General features: G+C 48.8%; 1 protein-coding gene across 1 annotated transcript in view; it reads right to left on the reverse strand.

The window, feature by feature from the left end:
• MYOM3 (myomesin 3) overlaps nt 1-21,238 on the reverse strand; it is a 451,709-nt gene that overhangs the window by 65,599 nt on the left and 364,872 nt on the right. The window contains exon 27 of the mRNA XM_078681253.1: nt 20,896-20,955. Within this exon, the coding sequence (XP_078537379.1) occupies nt 20,896-20,955 (60 nt within the window). The remainder of the gene's footprint in view (nt 1-20,895; nt 20,956-21,238) is intronic.

A 21,238-nucleotide genomic window follows, 5' to 3' on the forward strand; every position in this document is an offset into this window, starting at 1 on the left:
AGAGCGCACCTGGAGATTTGACCCCTCATCACTGCATCTCAAAACGCTTAAGAACAAGAGAAATGCCTACTTTAGGAAAATAAAGCGTGCAAAGTCGGACTTCTTTAGCCGTCAGTTGGACCAAGCAAAAAACAGGCCAAGAAAGCTGTTCGAACTAATCAAGACTCAAACAAAGACACAACCCTTACTATCAAACAGCACAACAAGTGACACCCCACACTGTGAAGCCTTCTCTGCTTTCTTTAAGCTAAAGACCGACAACATAAGAAGTGACCTCATCATGGATGTAAGCCGATACCCCAGCCACACCAGAATGTCTAACACTCAACCTAAAAACAAGGCATCATGGCTGTACTTCGACACCTACTCGGAAGAAGCAATACACAAACTGCTCTGCACCTTGAAGCCCTCTAATCACCTCATAGACCCCCTATCTGCTAATGCTGTAAAAGACTTTACCCCCCTGCTCCTCCCACTTTGGACCCAAATCATCAACAGCTCCCTTCAACAAGGTCTCATTCCAGACTCCCTCAAGGTGGGGCAAGTCACGCCTATACTCAAGAAACCTACAGCTGACCCGTCTGACCTGAACAATTACCGCCCTATCACCAATATCCCCACCCTGGCCAAACTGCTGGAAAAATGTGTCCAACTCCAACTAACAAAACACATTGACCAATTTGACCTCCTCAACCCTCATCAATCAGGCTTCCGAGCGAAACATAGCACGGAAACAGCTATGACACACATAATTGATGACGCCCTCCAAATCCTTGATCGCAATGAGTCGTGCCTCCTCATCCTCCTTGACCTCTCTTCAGCATTTGACACGGTCAAACATGAGAACTTACTGGAGCTGCTAAGCACTAGAATGGGTCTATCGGGAACTGTTCTCAAATGGTTTTCTTCCTTCCTTCATAACCGGTCTCAGAAGTTCAAGATCGACAATGTGCTATCTACACCTGTGCCTGCAGATCTAGGTGTTCCACAAGGATCCTCCCTCTCCCCCACACTGTTCAACCTCGTTATGCAACCGCTCGCCACCTTGCTCCAAGCATCCAATGTTCAATTCCATATGTACGCCGATGACACACAACTTTACCTAAAGCTACAATCCCTGGAAGATATCAAACTTCTGAATTCCACACTTAGTAACACCCAATCTTGGTTGGCCGATAATCACCTCAAACTAAATGCTCTGAAAACTGAGTTCCTACTCATCTCACCTCCGGCGAAAATTTCCACCACCTAAACCTGGCTCAATAACCTAACAGCACTCAATGTCCAACCTACCATCGTGGATTCTGCGAAATCCCTAGGCATCACACTCGACGCCAAGCTCAACATGCAACAGCACATTAGCAAAGCCACAAAAGGAGCTAATTTCCAAATCAACACACTGAGGAAACTTAAACCCTTCCTCCCTGCCAAAGACTTCCAAACTGCTGTACAAGCTTTAGTCATCCCTCGCATAGACTACGGAATTGTGGCCCTCAGCGGACTCCCGCTATCCACAACAGCCCCCCTACGAGCCTCCCTGAACGCTGCCGCGAGACTCATTACTGGCTCAAGAAAACATTCGCATATATCCCCAGACTTAAAGGCTCTAAAATGGCTGCCTTTTGAAGCCAGAATACAGCTAAAAATTGCAGTTATGACACACTCGGCCGTGCACCACAAGGCACCCAACTACCTCGCTCAAAAGTTGTCTATATCAGGAGGTTCGAGATCCAATAGAAGTACAAAAAATCTACTCCTGAAACCTCGTAGATTCCGGAAGTAAAAAACTTACAAGCGCTCCTTCTCAGGAATGGCACCCAGGATCTGGAATGCACTCCCTCCTGAAATCAGGCTTATCTCCTCCACTGCACTCTTCAAGAAAGAGGTGAAAACCATCCTTCTGGCCAAGATCTCCTGAACTTTATAGGTGCTGGATCAGAGACTCTGCATCGCTTTGTATCATTGATCACCTTGTCTTTTGGCACTATACTCCTACTTGATTGTGACACTACCATGCTACTCTCTTACTACCGACCAATATATGATACACTCTAGTTTATTGAATAACCCTCCCGATGCCCCCACCCCGTGTTCTCTCTATCCTAAGAAATTGGTATAAGCCATCCACACATCCAAGGTTTACCTGAACCCTACTGTAGTGGGATCAATGACCTGTGCCGTCTTATATTATTTGTTACCTGATTGTATATTGATATGTTTTCTGTACCTTACTGTTATCCTATTATGTTAGTGACTATTATACTGCTCCCATTAACTCTGTTCACTCCTGCTGCCCCTACCCCTGTCTCTGTGAAGCGCTCTGATATCTGTAAGGATCTTGTTCGCGCTATATAAAACTTTGAATAAATAAATAAATAAAAGTGCCTAGGCCCAAAGGTTTGCAAGAAGCCAGCGGCCGGTGCTATTGAAGGTTCGAGTGGCAAATACCATGGCTATAGAGCCTTGATCTACCTCATGCCTCTTTAGTCCCACAACCCACACTCCCTTCCCTTTTATCTCAGGCTTGTGGATTCTTTTTCATCCTTGCAGCCGTTACCCGTGGAGGGAGTTATGGTGGGGCAGGAAGGCGGGGCGGGGGAGGGGCAGGGTGGGGGATGCTAAAAACCGGAATATGGATAATTGGAGGTAAGTAAACAATTTAATAAATAAAACGAATTTCGTAGCGCCCTGCATCGCAAAATGCGATGCAGTGCGCGCTACAAAATTTGTTTTATTAATTAAAAAATTGTTTACTTACCTCCAATTATCCATATTCTGGTTTTTAGCATCCCCCCCACCCTGCCCCTCCCCCGCCCCGCCTTTCTGCCCCACCGGAACTCCCTCCACGGGCCGTGTCTGCATCCTTGTCTTCTCAATTTGTCACTGTTTTCCACCTTTATCTTCCTCTTTCTTCCCCTTTCATGTCTCTTTCTTGATCTGGGTCAAAGTCTTATGAGGAAAAAATAAGTGCCGGTCACAAAAATGAGCTCCAGCAGGCAAGTCTTATAACCAGTGCTGGAAAGTAGGGGGAACGTGCATTTGCATGGAGTATGGTCTTGGTAAATGGGGAAATCCATTTGCCTTTGCGCCCAAGCCATATTATGGACATCAGCACTGAAGGTGCCAGGAGGCGCACTGAGTGTGTGTCACAAAAAGGTGGCGTACTATCAGTGAGACCCCTGAGGATAGCCCTCTGGAAGGGAGAATAGGGGTCCCAGGGACCCACCTGACATCCCCTACAAGTGTGTGTAGTGACTCACTGCACCTGCCTGCAAGGGAATCTCTGTCCCCTCTCTAAAATGCAGGTGGGTGCCGACAGCACAGTGAAACATGTAGCAGCTGATTAAAGCAGCTGCTAAATATTTCACTGAATGCGCTGCCCCCGGAAAGTCCTGAGTTCATGGCTGCCCTGAGGGCAGCGCATTCATTGTAATCTGGCGCATTGGTCATGTTTGCGCCCAGCGCGCAGGTTTAAAGGAGAACTATGGAGCAAACATGCACAGTACACCTGATATATAATACGGACCAACTGAATGGAGGAAAACAACGGTGCACAGCATGTTATCATTTTGCCAGTAATTAAGAGAAACTATGATTTGGATGCAGCTTTTTAACTTTGTTCAACTCCCTCTGTAAGAGATCTGATTGCACTGTTAGAATGCAAGATTTAGCTGTGAGACCCGGCCCACTTAAAGCCCTAGTTGCATTTTCAAGCCAGCCATCTCACACAGTGTCATGGTCTGTCACACAATACTGACACTCTTCACACAGTCACCTAACAAAGTGATGATGTCAGAGGATGAACACAGGGTGAGCTGGAAACCCCTACATGGAGTTGGTTTCCAGTTGAGTCAGAGAGGCTCTGCATAACTAAGTTCTGTTTCCATGTTGAGAGGTGGTGTTTTTTGGAGGGAGGGGTAGGAATGATTGCCTTCGCCAGCAATGGGCAGAAAGGGCCCGCACCATGGATCATCCCATCCAATGCCTAAGTATAGCTACTAAGACACTGACAAACTTTAAGACCAGCACATTTTCAACCCCTCCCTCACCTTTACAAGGTCCCCTCTCATCTCTCACACAAGGGAACTCTTCTCGAAGTTAGCAGGTCGGCACTGTGTAATATGAGACAGACGTGTAATAATTAGAGGTGGGCGAACCAAAAAATGAACAGACAGAGCAGATCCACAGCGAGCCCAGGGTCTGGCTCAGATCTTAGAACCTAGGCACACGAGCTGAGCCCTGAAAATATCTGCTATGTAAATCATAGAACAAACTTGAGGTAAAATATGATAAAGTCTCTTCAAGATTCAAAAAAGTGTATTTCTTTAACATGTGGAAGCTTTGACACTAATAGAGCACATTATAGCATTGCACTGAGCAGTACTTATTGAAAGTATTATTTTTGTACAACTGGAAGTCTGACATTACATACTGAAAGTGCTTTCATACTCGATAATGAAGAAGAAAGAGTTTTGGTGAAGTAAAACATTTGCCTAATGTCCTATTACTTACCGGTAATCTTCATTACTCCGGGTCCCGTAGTCCTCGACACCTTCTTAATAACATGTGGAGATAACTATCTCCCGACAGAAAAAAAGAACAGAGGCATGCTGGGACCCTAATACTGCCCCTCCCACCGGGAGTACATAAGCAGTACTTACCCAGCATTCCGTCTGTACAACCAAGCCCAGACAGGAAGGCCGGCCGCCCGGGAGGGAGGGAGGGGCGCAAGAAGGTGTCGAGGACTACGGGACCCGGAGTAATGAAGATTACCGGTAAGTAATAGGACATTACCCCCTGGTCCCTCCATCCTCGACACCTTCTTAACAACATGTGGAGAATACCAAAGCAGAAACCGGCCTTCCGCACCCAGAAGCACACCCAGGAAACCACAACAAAAGCAGCAACCCAAGGGAGCACCGAGAAGGAGGAAAGGAAACCGCAGGAAACAACCGAGCCGCAGCCCAGGACAGCAGGGCCAAAACAAGGACCGGAGGCAGCCCAAATCCCAGAAGGCCAGGGCATCAACAAGAAGGCCGCCAACCAGAGAAACCCGGGACCGAGCAACCGGAACCAAGACCCAAAGGACACAGCCAAGCAAACCACCAGACAAGGCCGCCCAGCCCTGAACCAAGGCGAAGGCCACAGGACAAGCCACAACACAAGGAGGGAGGTACCCTTGGAACCGATTAGGGGACCGGGTAGAGAGTATACAAAAGACAAGCAAAGTCCCTACTTGATAGGGATATACCCTGGGGCATAGAATAACCTGGCCGAGCGGCTTTAGGGGTTATCTATGCTCACACAACTAGAAATATATCAACATAACATCATTATATCATACAAATGGCGGCCAATAGTCAGTGTAGGGACCCTATCTATATACACAAACAACAGATTAAAAGACTGCAATAATTACCAGTGGAAAATCAGCAATTTATTAAAAAGTCATACATAAACATTTGCATCACAAAAACATAGCACAATAAAATACACAATTAAAAAAAACCAAAGGTCAAGCCAGCCACCAAGGCACGGACCAAAAGAAGAAGGACAGGCCAGAAACAGGCCCACCCCACCAAACCGAACGACGCGGCACCAGAGACAGGTAAGGGAAAAACACCCAAAAACCCAGGAGGGGAAAAACCCCACAGGGAAGGAGGCCACCAACCAAAACAGGAAGGCCACCGAACCCAAAACAGCAGGGGAAGGCAAGGCCAACCCAAAAACCACAGGCCAGAGACGTCCCCGGAAGCACCAGCCGAAGCCGACCAACAAAGGAAAGTCCAACAAGACCGGAAAAACGAACAAGCCCAACAAGGGCGGGGACAAAGCAACCCGCCAGAGCCCACAGAAAACCCGAACCCCAAAGGGACGGGAAATCAACAGGACCGGGGGCCAGAGCAACCGGGAAACACCCAGCCGCCCCCACACCAGGCTCAGAGGGCAGGAAAAAAACAGGCGCCCACACGGCAGAGGACCAGACCAAAAGCCCACAAGGCCCGACACCAGCAAAGTCGGAGAGGGGCCCAGAAAACAGGAGAAACCAGGGCATCAAACGCCAAAGGAACCAGGAAGCCAGGACCAGAGCCAAGCAACCGGACCAAGGAGCCGGACCCGCAGGCCCAAAAACACCCTGGAGGTAGCCCACGCAAAGCTCAGGCCACAGCAAAAGGGCAGGAAAGAACAGGGAACCCCCAGCACACCACCGGCCGACCACACAGAAGGCCGGAAAGAAACAAAGACAACCGCCAAAGCGGAAGCCGGAGGAAGGAGAGAAGCAGAGGGCCAAGCAGCAGGAGACCCCAGACAACCCGCCACCAGGGGGGAGGACCCCACCGAGGCAAGAACACCACGGAGGCCCGCAACCACAAAGCCAGGGACACGAAGAAACCCGCCACCCAGCAAGCCCGGCAGGCCAGGAGGCAGGACAGCAGACACCCCGACCGCACAGACAGGCAGCCGGACAGGGCGGTAACCAAGCCAGGAGCAGCAAGGGAGCCAGAGGCGAACCAGGACACCAAAAACCAGGAAACGCACCAGAAAACACTCCCCAGAGCAGGCAAAAACAGCCAGGAAGCCCAGGAGGCACAGCCCGAGGACAACCAGAACAAGCAGGAATCCAGCAGACCACCGGAGCCACAGGAACCCACCAAGGCCCCAACCTAGTCGAAAGAAGACCGGGAAGAGAACCGCCGTCAGGAAGAGGCCCCGAAGAACCCACCAGGAAGCGGCCATAACAGCAGAGCGCCCAGCCAGGACACCAAAGTGAGCCCACGCAAGGACGAAGAGCCCAAAAAGAAGACCACACGCAGGAGCAGAAAGCCCCAGCAGACACCCAGCCAGAGCAGAATGGGAGCACGGCTATAGGCCCCCAACCGGGAGAACCGGAGACCAAAAGAGGGGAAAACAGGCACCCCACCAAGGACAAGGCATACCGCAAACGACAGCCAGGCCCAAAAAGCAGAGGCACAAACCCCAGGGCCCAAAAGGCGAACCACCACCAGAAAAACAACCCGGCGAGCGGGAAGCACCACAGACAGGAAGAGCAGGAGCCCAACAACAGCAGCCAGAGAAGCCGCACCAGGCACCCACAGGAGGCCCCAACCCGGAACAAACCAGACAGGAACACAGGCAGCACCAAGAGGGGCAGGCAGGAAAGCACCCAAAGCAAGCCAAAGGCAGGCACAGGGAAAACCAGGGCAAGAGCAAGGAAGAACAGAAGCGGCCAGACCCCAGAAGCAACCAAGCACAAAGAAGGCCCCGGGACAACACCCGAAGCCCCAGGCCGGAGCAAAGGAGAACCGAACAGCCACAACCAAGGCAGGACGAACCCCCGAGGAGCAGGCCGAACACCCAGAGAGCACCAGGAAGGACATTATAACAACAATTAGTAGGGGAGGGTCCGAGGGAAAAGTTTAGCGACCTAACAGGTAAATACCCCCCATGTAGCAACCTAAAGAACAAAAGTACCTGTCAGTCGAGTGACGCCGAGGTGCTTAAACTCACGCTGGATACAGTGCACAGAAAAAAACAAGACAAGGGCTAACAATCAAATTGACTATCAACAATTGCTGTTTAAGTCCTATCAGCCCACCCAACTGGCGGAGCCTCATCATGTAGGACACTCAAACCATGGTCAGTCTGCAAACGCCCAGATGTATTTTGGCAATGCATCACTTGGTCATGGTCCGAACACCGCAAATGTTAATACAAGAGGTGGTGCTGATATGTGCAGTGCAAAAATTATAAATCATGTGAAGTGGATAAAATGGCTGTCAAGGCAAACAAAGACCTTTAATAGTGATTGCCTGGACGTCAGATTAAAAATAGTGTAATGACAGTGTAAAATAATCACTGTCCAGCTTGCTTGGTGGAAAACAAAAATCAGGCCAACATGTTTCTGCCGTAATGTGTAAGTTCACTGGCATTCATCAGGGCCAAGCTCTCATATGCTACTGCAATTACACTAACAAATGTGTTTAAATAAAGTAAGAAGAATTAATCAAAAGACCATATTACAGGTAGAATAAGAGTGGTCGAACACGACCATCCTACCGCATCTTCTTAATTTGCTCAGTGGATGCGATTGGTCTTCCCTGTAGTAAGAGTCAACAAAAGAGGAAAACCATGTAGAAAATGTAAACACGTGATGCTTGTTAAGACATAAACAACATTTTACAACTTACGTATACACATAGTGCCACGTGTTATTACTGTGCAAAACCAGCGATAATTTAAGCGGAACTCAGACAAATCAATCACTAGATTATGATGGTCATTAAAGAGGTGCGTAATATAACGTCACCAACAGTTGATTCTGTATAGTATTTCAGGAACTTAGATATAGCACTTACCCATCAATCTGTGGGAAGTAAGCCTCACCTCACCCGGCAACTGCTCGGAAGGATAAGGCCCCGCTCTAGACATGTAAATAAAGACAGTTCCTTGGTTAGATCACTGTCAAGGATTTAGTACTGTGTACTGTCTACCTAACCCAATAATTTTCTGAACTGCCCACACCTGGCGCCCCACCACGATGAGCCAGATGTAAACATTCGACGACTAGCATATATCACAACCTTTATGCATATCTCAAATTAGTGCTACCTGCTGTAAAGTAGCTCAGTTCTTTATCTATACTGAACGGCTGTGCAGTATTGCTGATGAAAAAACGAGAGAAATATCCCCCGTCCTGTCAAGCATGCCTTTGGTCATAGCTGGCATTGTTCGGCCAGTGTCCTTATTGTAAGACCAAGACTACATGCAAAAAGTCATCCAACCTCTCCAATCCCAACTTACCTGTCCGTCGGTACCTCACGGCGGGTTCACGAGCCGAAGGGGAGGCACCGACGGACCGGTTGGGACCAGTTTTATACTCGCGCTGAGTGAGTAATTGTTTGCAGCTGGTCCTTGCAACGGTACAACGGCGCATGGGCGCTGTTCCGACTCTATCTAACGCATGCGCCGATGTAACTGGATAGATAGTGCGCATGCGCTATTAGAGTCGCTCTCCACTTGGATGATCACGCATGCCTGGTGAGCACGCGTGGTGGCGAGGCGCATGCGCGTGCCAAGAACACTCACAGGCGTGAATCGTGCAACCTCAGTTTCACAGTGTTGATTATCGCGCGTGTGAAAGACTTAGCAGCACCCTTCCAAATGTCAGTGGCATTCGATCCACTCGGTCCACAGGGGATCGAGGGGCGCAAATAAAGTCACTCTCCACTATGCAGCTCACACATGCCCAAATGAAACTGGTATGGTTGCAGGGCGCATGCGCGTACACCTAACACTCTGTGAATGCACATGCTCAGTTGGCCAGTGTCATTATGCGCGCGTATGAAAACATCGCAGTGCCCTTGAAGATAAGTGTGGCATTAAAACCATACGGTCCACAAGGGATCCATATTCTGATGAACAAAATTCAGGCAACAAGCTCCGGCTACAACCAACCTGTAGAGTCAAAGATGTGAGTTCTCAGTGGCTAGAGAATACATTTCAGAAGCCTACCTGGGCAAGTGTTAGGTATAGAAGAGAGAGATCAGATGAAGGTCGAACCTACCTGGGCCCCAGAATAGAGACTCCCCAGTAACAATTAGATCCAGCAAATTGTCTGAAAAGACGGATCAACCCTTAGGAGCAAGAGCCTTATGTAGAACAATAGGTACCAGGTACAACACCTCTGTAAACTCCACTGGACACGTGTTTTCGCTAAAAACCCGTGGTCAGCCCTCAAGTAGTGCCCGGCATATCATTAGAGTACATATGATGACATGGAGGTGAGAGTTTATAACCCTTAGTATTGAGTGGAACTACCTACTATGTTGAAGAACCCTATCAGTTATTTAGGCTGCTTGTTACAGCTGCCAAACTGGAGATCTAAGTAACTATAGGTACGCGATCATCCAACATTATAGTATCAGAGGAGTATCGAAATGGCAAATGTTGCACCCAGATCGAAAGGCACGGAGGGTGCACTCAGATCGAGAGCCACGGAATGTTGTCATTCAGCCCAATCACGTCAGACTTCAATTTGAAAATCCACCGCTGCTCCTTGACGAAGAGAAAGTGCGAGACATCAGAGATGTGGGGTGGAATGTAAGGCTGTTCAAGTACCACCCATGCCAGATCCTCTGCTTTGTGTTTTGCCTCTAAGAAATGGTTTGTGAGGCCTGTAGATTGTTTCTTGCAACGGATCGTGCTTTTATGTTCGCTGATGCGAGACTTGATCGCTCTCGTTGTATGGCCCACATATTGCTTCTTGCACGGACAAGTAATCAAGTAGATTAGTTTCTCTGAGTTGCAGTTCGTATGTTTTGTGAGCCTCCAAGGTCTCGTGGTACCGATGTCAATCGTTAGGGTCTTGCGTGTCTGTGGACATGCCGCACAGTTGCCACATGGGTAATGGCCTTGTACTGGGGTGGTGTTCCAGAGGGTGTTGGTGATTTGTTTCAATTCACTCCGTGGTCTGGTGTGCACCAAACTGTCCTGAATTGATGGTCCTCTCTTAAATGCAAATAGAGGTCGAGGTATTGCGCCAGCCCCTGTATTCAAGATCTTCCAATGTTTAAGTATGGTTTTCTTCACCACATTGGAGGATGTAGTAAAGGTTTGTACCATGGTCATTCGGTCTCTCGTAGTGTCAGGCCTCTTGTGTTGTAGAAGTGCCTCCCGGTTATTATTGAAGGCTCTCTTATAAGCTCGGCGTACAAGATGGTTTGGGTAGTGCCGATCTCTCAAGTTGGATGACAGTTCTGTAGCATGGTGATTGTATAAACTGTTAGAGGAACAATTCCTTCTGACCCTGAGAAATTGGCCTACAGGCAAATTCTCACGCAATGATTGCGGATGGAAACTCTGGAATGATAATAACGAGTTCCGTGCCATGGGTTTCTTGAAGAGTTCACTTTGTAGGCCTCCCTCTGCTGGAAAAATCTGGAGGTCAAGGTACGCCAGTTTGTCTTTGCTGCTCTCCATGGTGAACTTGAGAAACTGATTCTTTGAGTTCAGCCATGTGTGGAACGACGACACCTCGATGGACGACCCTCTCCAAATCACAAGGATGTCGTCAATATATCGTTTCCACAGTACCACCTGGTGGAAAAAGGGGTTACTGTGGTTCAATACATGATCTTGCTCGAATTGGTGCATATACAGATTGGCCAGGCTGGGTGCAAAGACACTCCCCATTGAGGTCCCTGAGACCTGGAGGTAGAGCTCATTCTGGTACTGGAAAAAGTTTTCCATCATTGCGAGCCTTGTGCATTCCATTATAAAGGATACTGGTGTTATCGTATCTATATGTCTGGCCTCTAGGATGATTCTGATACAATCCAATGTTTCCTGTTGCGGGATTGACGTATACAGAGACTCGACGTCGAAACTAACCAACAGGTCTGTCTCAACGTCGAACTCCGCATCAGCTAGTAGTCTCAGTACATCCCCAGTGTCTTGTAGGTATGTCGGTGTCTCCTTGACTATCGGTTTCAAAAAGAAATCTACAAAAGTAGATAAAGGCTCGAGTAACGAGCCTATCCCCGAAATAATGGGCCGTCCAGGAGGCGGTCTCTGGGCCTTATGTATCTTTGGGAGGCAGTAGAAATATGGAGTTAATGGATGTGTTGTAACTAGATATCTCGCTTCTTGGGGAGTAATCCAACCCTCTGATAATCCTTCTTCTACAAGACTCTTGATGTCGTTCGAGATTCTCTGGGTGGGATCTTCATGAAGACGACGATAAGCTCTGGTATCGTTCAGTTGTCTTTGGCATTCTTCATGGTAGATGTTAGTGTCTTGCAACACTATCGCACCTCCCTTGTCAGCGGGCTTGATGGTAAGGGAACTGTCACTGGCAAGGGTAGACAATGCTTGTTTCTCCGAGGAAGACAAGTTGACAAAGTTCTTCCGTTGTTGGGTGTTGTTCATGACATCATGCGTCACTGCTTGCTCGAAGGCTAGGACATTAGCTGGCACTTGTTGGTTCAGAGGTGTGAAGGTTGACTTCGGTTTAAGACCAGTGTTCTGTTCACTTGGGTCGAGTAAGTCAACCGCTACCGTAGTTGAGTCAGATCTTTTAAAGAAAAAATGCAGCCGTATTTTCCTATAGAAGCTTTCCAGTTCACACCTCAAGTTGAAACGGTCACCTTCATTAGTAGGGACAAAACTCAACCCTTTGTTCAAGACAGTATTCTCAGTTGGTGTGATGGCCCTAGAACTCAGGTTCACTACTACAAAGGGAGAAGATACGGGTCAAACTACTCGTCCTCGGGCTCAGACTCGGGTTCCAGCGATCAAGGAAATCCCAATGCAGGCCCCAACTCCGGCATGCGAGGTAGAGGTTTCCAGCGGAGAGCCAACAGAGGCCGAGGTGCTCAACAGTACCCCAATCCAGGACAATGGTGGCCTCCAGGTCCATGGAATTACCATCAGGGACCCATGGGTCCACCACCAATGGGCCACCCCATGCCGATGTATCCTCCCAATCCGTCATTTTACTATGACCAGTCTTTTTTATGGCAGGGCCGTGGCAGGAATCGCGGAAAAAGAAGAGGCCAACAAACAGTGAACTGGGCTCCCCAGACCAACAGCAAGACCGGCCCAACACCAGGAGCTGCGACTTAGTAGTGAACCTGAGTTCTAGGGCCATCACACCAACTGAGAATACTGTCTTGAACAAAGGGTTGAGTTTTGTCCCTACTAATGAAGGTGACCGTTTCAACTTGAGGTGTGAACTGGAAAGCTTCTATAGGAAAATACGGCTGCATTTTTTCTTTAAAAGATCTGACTCAACTACGGTAGCGGTTGACTTACTCGACCCAAGTGAACAGAACACTGGTCTTAAACCGAAGTCAACCTTCACACCTCTGAACCAACAAGTGCCAGCTAATGTCCTAGCCTTCGAGCAAGCAGTGACGCATAATGTCATGAACAACACCCAACAACGGAAGAACTTTGTCAACTTGTCTTCCTCGGAGAAACAAGCATTGTCTACCCTTGCCAGTGACAGTTCCCTTACCATCAAGCCCGCTGACAAGGGAGGTGCGATAGTGTTGCAAGACACTAACATCTACCATGAAGAATGCCAAAGACAACTGAACGATACCAGAGCTTATCGTCGTCTTCATGAAGATCCCACCCAGAGAATCTCGAACGACATCAAGAGTCTTGTAGAAGAAGGATTATCAGAGGGTTGGATTACTCCCCAAGAAGCGAGATATCTAGTTACAACACATCCAGTAACTCCATATTTCTACTGCCTCCCAAAGATACATAAGGCCCAGAGACCGCCTCCTGGACGGCCCATTATTTCGGGGATAGGCTTGTTACTCGAGCCTTTATCTACTTTTGTAGATTTCTTTTTGAAACCGATAGTCAAGGAGACACCGACATACCTACAAGACACTGGGGATGTACTGAGACTACTAGCTGATGCGGAGTTCGACGTTGAGACAGACCTGTTGGTTAGTTTCGATGTCGAGTCTCTGTATACGTCAATCCCGCAACAGGAAACATTGGATTGTATCAGAATCATCCTAGAGGCCAGACATATAGATACGATAACACCAGTATCCTTTATAATGGAATGCGCAAGGCTCGCAATGATGGAAAACTTTTTCCAGTACCAGAATGAGCTCTACCTCCAGGTCTCAGGGACCTCAATGGGGAGTGTCTTTGCACCCAGCCTGGCCAATCTGTATATGCACCAATTCGAGCAAGATCATGTATTGAACCACAGTAACCCCTTTTTCCACCAGGTGGTACTGTGGAAACGATATATTGACGACATCCTTGTGATTTGGAGAGGGTCGTCCATCGAGGTGTCGTCGTTCCACACATGGCTGAACTCAAAGAATCAGTTTCTCAAGTTCACCATGGAGAGCAGCAAAGACAAACTGGCGTACCTTGACCTCCAGATTTTTCCAGCAGAGGGAGGCCTACAAAGTGAACTCTTCAAGAAACCCATGGCACGGAACTCGTTATTATCATTCCAGAGTTTCCATCCGCAATCATTGCGTGAGAATTTGCCTGTAGGCCAATTTCTCAGGGTCAGAAGGAATTGTTCCTCTAACAGTTTATACAATCACCATGCTACAGAACTGTCATCCAACTTGAGAGATCGGCACTACCCAAACCATCTTGTACGCCGAGCTTATATGAGAGCCTTCAATAATAACCGGGAGGGACTTCTACAACTCAAGAGGCCTGACACTACGAGAGACCGAATGACCATGGTACAAACCTTTACTACATCCTCCAATGTGGTGAAGAAAACCATACTTAAACATTGGAAGATCTTGAATACAGGGGCTGGCGCAATACCTCGACCTCTATTTGCATTTAAGAGAGGACCATCAATTCGGGACAGTTTGGTTCACACCAGACCACGGAGTGAATTGAAACAAATCACCAACACCCTCTGGAACACCACCCCAGTACAAGGCCATTACCCATGTGGCAACTGTGCGGCATGTCCACAGACACGCAAGACCCTAACGATTGACATCGGTACCACGAGACCTTGGAGGCTCACAAAACATACGAACTGCAACTCAGAGAAACTAATCTACTTGATTACTTGTCCGTGCAAGAAGCAATATGTGGGCCATACAACGAGAGCGATCAAGTCTCGCATCAGCGAACATAAAAGCACGATCCGTTGCAAGAAACAATCTACAGGCCTCACAAACCATTTCTTAGAGGCAAAACACAAAGCAGAGGATCTGGCATGGGTGGTACTTGAACAGCCTTACATTCCACCCCACATCTCTGATGTCTCGCACTTTCTCTTCGTCAAGGAGCAGCGGTGGATTTTCAAATTGAAGTCTGACGTGATTGGGCTGAATGACAACATTCCGTGGCTCTCGATCTGTGTGCACCCTCCGTGCCTTTCGATCTGGGTGCAACATTTGCCATTTCGATACTCCTCTGATACTATAATGTTGGATGATCGCGTACCTATAGTTACTTAGATCTCCAGTTTGGCAGCTGTAACAAGCAGCCTAAATAACTGATAGGGTTCTTCAACATAGTAGATAGTTCCACTCAATACTAAGGGTTATAAACTCTCACCTCCATGTCATCATATGTACTCTAATGATATGCCGGGCACTACTTGAGGGCTGACCACGGGTTTTTAGCGAAAACACGTGTCCAGTGGAGTTTACAGAGGTGTTGTACCTGGTACCTATTGTTCTACATAAGGCTCTTGCTCCTAAGGGTTGATCCGTCTTTTCAGACAATTTGCTGGATCTAATTGTTACTGGGGAGTCTCTATTCTGGGGCCCAGGTAGGTTCGACCTTCATCTGATCTCTCTCTTCTATACCTAACACTTGCCCAGGTAGGCTTCTGAAATGTATTCTCTAGCCACTGAGAACTCACATCTTTGACTCTACAGGTTGGTTGTAGCCGGAGCTTGTTGCCTGAATTTTGTTCATCAGAATATGGATCCCTTGTGGACCGTATGGTTTTAATGCCACACTTATCTTCAAGGGCACTGCGATGTTTTCATACGTGCGCATAATGACACTGGCCAACTGAGCATGTGCATTCACAGAGTGTTAGGTGTACGCGCATGCGCCCTGCAACCATACCAGTTTCATTTGGGCATGCGTGAGCTGCATAGTGGAGAGTGACTTTATTTGCGCCCCTCGATCCCCTGTGGACCGAGTGGATCGAATTCCACTGACATTTGGAAGGGTGCTGCTAAGTCTTTCACACGCGCGATAATCAACACTGTGAAACTGAGGTTGCACGATTCACGCCTGTGAATGTTCTTGGCACGCACATGCGCCTCGCCACCACGCGTGCTCACCAGGCATGCGTGATCATCCAAGTGGAGAGCGACTCTAATAGCGCATGCGCACTATCTATCCAGTTACATCGGCGCATGCGTTAGATAGAGTCGGAACAGCGCCCATGCGCCGTTGTACCGTTGCAAGGACCAGCTGCAAACAATTACTCACTCAGCGCGAGTATAAAACTGGTCCCAACCGGTCCGTCGGTGCCTCCCCTTCGGCTCGTGAACCCGCCGTGAGGTACCGACGGACAGGTAAGTTGGGATTGGAGAGGTTGGATGACTTTTTGCATGTAGTCTTGGTCTTACAATAAGGACACTGGCCGAACAATGCCAGCTATGACCAGAGGCATGCTTGACAGGACGGGGGATATTTCTCTCGTTTTTTCATCAGCAATACTGCACAGCCGTTCAGTATAGATAAAGAACTGAGCTACTTTACAGCAGGTAGCAGTAATTTGAGATATGCATAAAGGTTGTGATATATGCTAGTCGTCGAATGTTTACATCTGGCTCATCGTGGTGGGGCGCCAGGTGTGGGCAGTTCAGAAAATTATTGGGTTAGGTAGACAGTACACAGTACTAAATCTTTGACAGTGATCTAACCAAGGAACTGTCTTTATTTACATGTCTAGAGCGGGGCCTTATCCTTCCGAGCAGTTGCCGGGTGAGGTGAGGCTTACTTCCCACAGATTGATGGGTAAGTGCTATATCTAAGTTCCTGAAATACTATACAGAATCAACTGTTGGTGACGTTATATTACGCACCTCTTTAATGACCATCATAATCTAGTGATGGATCTGTCTGAGTTCCGCTTAAATTATCGCTGGTTTTGCACAGTAATAACACGTGGCACTATGTGTATACGTAAGTTGTAAAATGTTGTTTATGTCTTAACAAGCATCACGTGTTTACATTTTCTACATGGTTTTCCTCTTTTGTTGACTCTTACTACAGGGAAGACCAATCGCATCCACTGAGCAAATTAAGAAGATGCGGTAGGATGGTCGTGTTCGACCACTCTTATTCTACCTGTAATATGGTCTTTTGATTAATTCTTCTTACTTTATTTCAACACATTTGTTAGTGTAATTGCAGTAGCATATGAGAGCTTGGCCCTGATGAATGCCAGTGAACTTACACATTACGGCAGAAACATGTTGGCCTGATTTTTGTTTTCCACCAAGCAAGTTGGACAGTGATTATTTTACACTGTCATTACACTATTTTTAATCTGACGTCCAGGCAATCACTATTAAAGGTCTTTGTTTGCCTTGACAGCCATTTTATCCACTTCACATGATTTATAATTTTTGCACTGCACATATCAGCACCACCTCTTGTATTAACATTTGCGGTGTTCGGACCATGACCAAGTGATGCATTGCCAAAATACATCTGGGCGTTTGCAGACTGACCATGGTTTGAGTGTCCTACATGATGAGGCTCCGCCAGTTGGGTGGGCTGATAGGACTTAAACAGCAATTGTTGATAGTCAATTTGATTGTTAGCCCTTGTCTTGTTTTTTTCTGTGCACTGTATCCAGCGTGAGTTTAAGCACCTCGGCGTCACTCGACTGACAGGTACTTTTGTTCTTTAAGCACCAGGAAGGACACCAGGAGACCGAACAAGGACCAGGCACCCCCAAAGGACGGGAGAAACAAAGGCACAAACCAGGAGCCCACGAGCCCCACACCCCCACCAACCAAGCCAAAGCCAGGAAGCGGAGGCGCAGAGCCAGCAGGCAAGCGGAGCACAGGCCACAAAACAACAGCCAGGCCGCAGCGGAGACAAGGCCCCACCCTAGAAGGAGCCATAACAATATACACATGTAAAGCGCACAATCACCCGTAAGGGACTCAAGGCGCCAGGGGCCGTCGGGAAAATCAAGTAAGCTAACGCCCAGAGACACATGGAGCTGGGCAAATCCGCCGCCGGAGCCGGGGATCGAACCGCGAGCCCCAGATTCCGGAGTCAGCCGCCCTAGCCGCGGTGCCAGCTATTGCCCAGAGTCACATGGGGCGGGTTCCCGCAGAGGAACACAAAGAAAAGCAGGAAAAAACAAACCCGCGGCAGGGAACAGAAAACCAGGGGAGCCAACAGGACTCACCCCCATGCAGCCCCCCAGAAGCCCGAACACCGACCCACCAGCAGGCAGGGAGCCGCAGAGGAACCGGGAGAAGGGGAAACAGAAGCGCAACCCCAACAACCGCCGCAGAGGAAGCGAAAGGCGACCCCGAAACAAAAGCCGCAAAGGGCAAGGCGGAAGCAAGCAGGCAGGAGAGACCGCAACAACAAAGGGAACCCCAGGAGCAAGCACACATGGGGCCAGGAAAAAAGGGAAACAGCCACCGCAGAGGCGACAGGAACCCACGCCAAACAGAGGCAGGCCACCAAACAAAAAGAGCGAAGGCCAACAACACAGAGAAGCAGCCAACTCACGCCAGGGAGAGGAGAGGAGGATCCCCCCCCCCCCCAAAGCGCCTGAAAGAAAACACAGGAGCATGAGAGTCCAGGAGCAGAGGCACCACCAGAAGGCAGCGAACCAAGGGAGAAGCCCAGGCAAAAACCCACAATCCCAGGCCCAGGAAGCCCGCGCCAAAGCCAAAGGCAACCGAGGGGCAGCGGAGGCCAAAGAGCACCGAACCTGGAAACAGGCCAGCGCCCGAACCAGAGGCCATCCACGGAAAGCAAGGGTTACGAGAGCAGGAAACGAGCCCACCGGAACAGACCCCGGGCCAGACACCCAAGCCACGAAGGGGGGGGCGAGGGCAGGGAGCCCCAGGAGGAAGAGCACCAAGGCAACCAGAGAGGAGAGAGGAGCCCCCAAAGGAAGCCCCCACCAGGGGAGCCAACAGAATGCCACACACAAGAAGAGAGACCCAACCCAAGGCACACGACCAGGGCAAGAAAACCCAGGAGCAGCCAGGGGAGCCCAACGGGGCAGCACCAGGACAAGGAGGTGCGGACACAAGCGCAGAAGCAGGGAAGCGGCAGAGCGCAGGCATCGCAAGCAAGAGGCCCCAGGGACAAACCCCAGCAAACCCCAGGGGCACTCCCAAAAACAGCCACCACAACACCAGGCGACCTCACAGAAGAGCACAAGGAACCAGGCACAGTAGCAAAACCTGTCCACGGAGCCAAGACCAACCAACAGAGTCAAATCCCCAGAGGCAGGCGCTGCAGACCACACGGGCAACCAGGGCGAGCCCAGGACCGACTCACCCGCCCGAGCAGGTCCCCACGGAGGCAGGCAAGCGGGACAAACACGAAGGAGAGGGGCGAACCCAAGGAAAAAGCCCCCCTCCTCCGCCCATGACCAGGACAACAGGAGACCGGCCCAAAGAACGGCCCCCAGGAGGCAGAGGAACCCTAGGCACAAACCCAGCCCCCAAGGAAACAGCGGCATATATATCGGTCCAAGTAAGCAGCACCCAGCGGCAGCGGGGGCCAACAGACAACAAGACCCCCACAGCCAGCGCTCAGGGAAAAAGCATGCACAGCATTAGTATAAATGTAAAAGCGGCAAGAAACGAAAACCGCCATGCGGAACTCACCCGGAGGAGGGGCCGCATCCAACCACAGGGCCCCCCCCCAGCCGCCATCCAGGATCCCGGAAGCCCTCACCAGCAGCACAGGCAGCAGAGATCCGGCAGGAGCCCCGGGGAAAAAGGAAACCGGCTCGAAATCCACACAGCCCAGCACAGGAAGACGAGTCTCCAGTAACCCGGACGGATCCCCTCGGGAGGCCGGCTCACCAGCCGCAAAGGGCCGCCAGAAACCTCAAACAGAGGAAACAAAGAGCCGGCACAGAAACCAGGCCACCCAGCAAGCCCAGCAGGCCAGGAGGCAAGGAACCAGGAACCCCAACCGCACAGCCAGGTAGCCGGATGGGGAAAACAGGAACAGAAGCCACTCAAGCCCAGCAGGAGCAGCACCAGCATCCAACATCAAAAACTGTCGAAGACAGAAAAAAAGAACAGATGGAATGCTGGGTAAGTACTGCTTATGTACTCCCGGTGGGAGGGGCAGTATTAGGGTCCCAGCATGCCTCTGTTCTTTTTTTCTGTCGGGAGATAGTTATCTCCACATGTTATTAAGAAGGTGTCGAGGACGGAGGGACCAGGGGGTAATAATACAATTCAAGTGTGGAAGCCGCAATGCGTCCAGGTTTTCTGGTTTTACTTTATACAAATCAGCCAAAAAAAAGGGAATCTATTTGTCTTTCCTTATGCTAAGGCTTTGTTTTACCTCAGTGCACTTTTCAAAATATATCAAACTCGACCCGAAGATTATTGGAGCGCTTTACATGAGCACCAGTTACATTATTCAACGTAACACACATTTTTAAGGGCATGGGGAGAGTAAGTGATTGGGCCAGAATCACAGTATGTTGAGCTGATGCTGAGAGTCAAACCCGCTTCCCCAGTTCTACAGTCAGCAGCTCTGACCGTAAGGCCGCATCCTGGGCAGAAGTAGGCACGCAGAAGGTCCTGAAAGCTCAGCTCATTATGGGCTTGAGGTTCCAACTGGACCTTGAGCTGAGCCAGTGCCAGGCTTCAGGCTCAAGCTTGGCTCGAGCTTACAGTGGCTCGCCCACCTCTAGAAATATTAAAGAAAATTAAATAAAAATACATTGAGGAGTTGGAATTACATAATCCTTGGCCAGTGCACCATCAAGCCCCTGAGAATGGAGGTACGGAGGATGAATTGCAAATCTTAGAAAACACTTCTTACGGAAGAGAGGGATAAAAACTGCCCCTTTGTTAAAGTGCTCGATAAACAACATAGTTACAAATTCAAACAGATGATTGGAGGAGTTTTGGTTACATTCTTTCAAGCTCAATTTTCAAGAAAATTAATGTTCACTCAAAATTATAACAGGATATTACAAATAATGAAAAAACAGTGCAGCAATGAACAACAGCAGGCTTTTCTGTAATTGTGACAAACCTACCTTATTACACTTAAAGAAATGAAAATAAAAAGTATTATTTGGTCACTTTTAATTGTGTATCCACAAATAGTCAAGTGTCCTCATGTACATTTGTTCAAATAAGGCATTTTGTCCAAAGTTCGTTATTTTGAGGATCTTACCTTGTTTCCTCTTCCATTCCTTCCTCTGGAAATCAGACTCAGCCAGAAGTTTAGCAAAGTCTAGAAAAAGAAGACATTGTGAAAAAGAACTTAGTTAAAATTGTAAAATTGTAATTTTATTTATATAGCGCTAACTACCCCTGATGAAATGTCGAAGTGCTTTTCGGCGAGTAGCACGCGCTCCGGAATCCAAAAGGATTAGTGGTGGATTAGTATAGGGAAATATTTGTATAGTATTAGTATAGGGAACTATGAGTTCATTTTAGGGGAGGACATGTGAGTCTGTTAGTTGAATTGAATAGAGTAATGGACCGATACAAGAGGGTAGAAAAACAAAAGTATT

Source organism: Lissotriton helveticus, chromosome 3_1 (genome assembly GCF_964261635.1).
Source record: "Lissotriton helveticus chromosome 3_1, aLisHel1.1, whole genome shotgun sequence".
Classification (NCBI taxonomy): domain Eukaryota; kingdom Metazoa; phylum Chordata; class Amphibia; order Caudata; family Salamandridae; genus Lissotriton; species Lissotriton helveticus.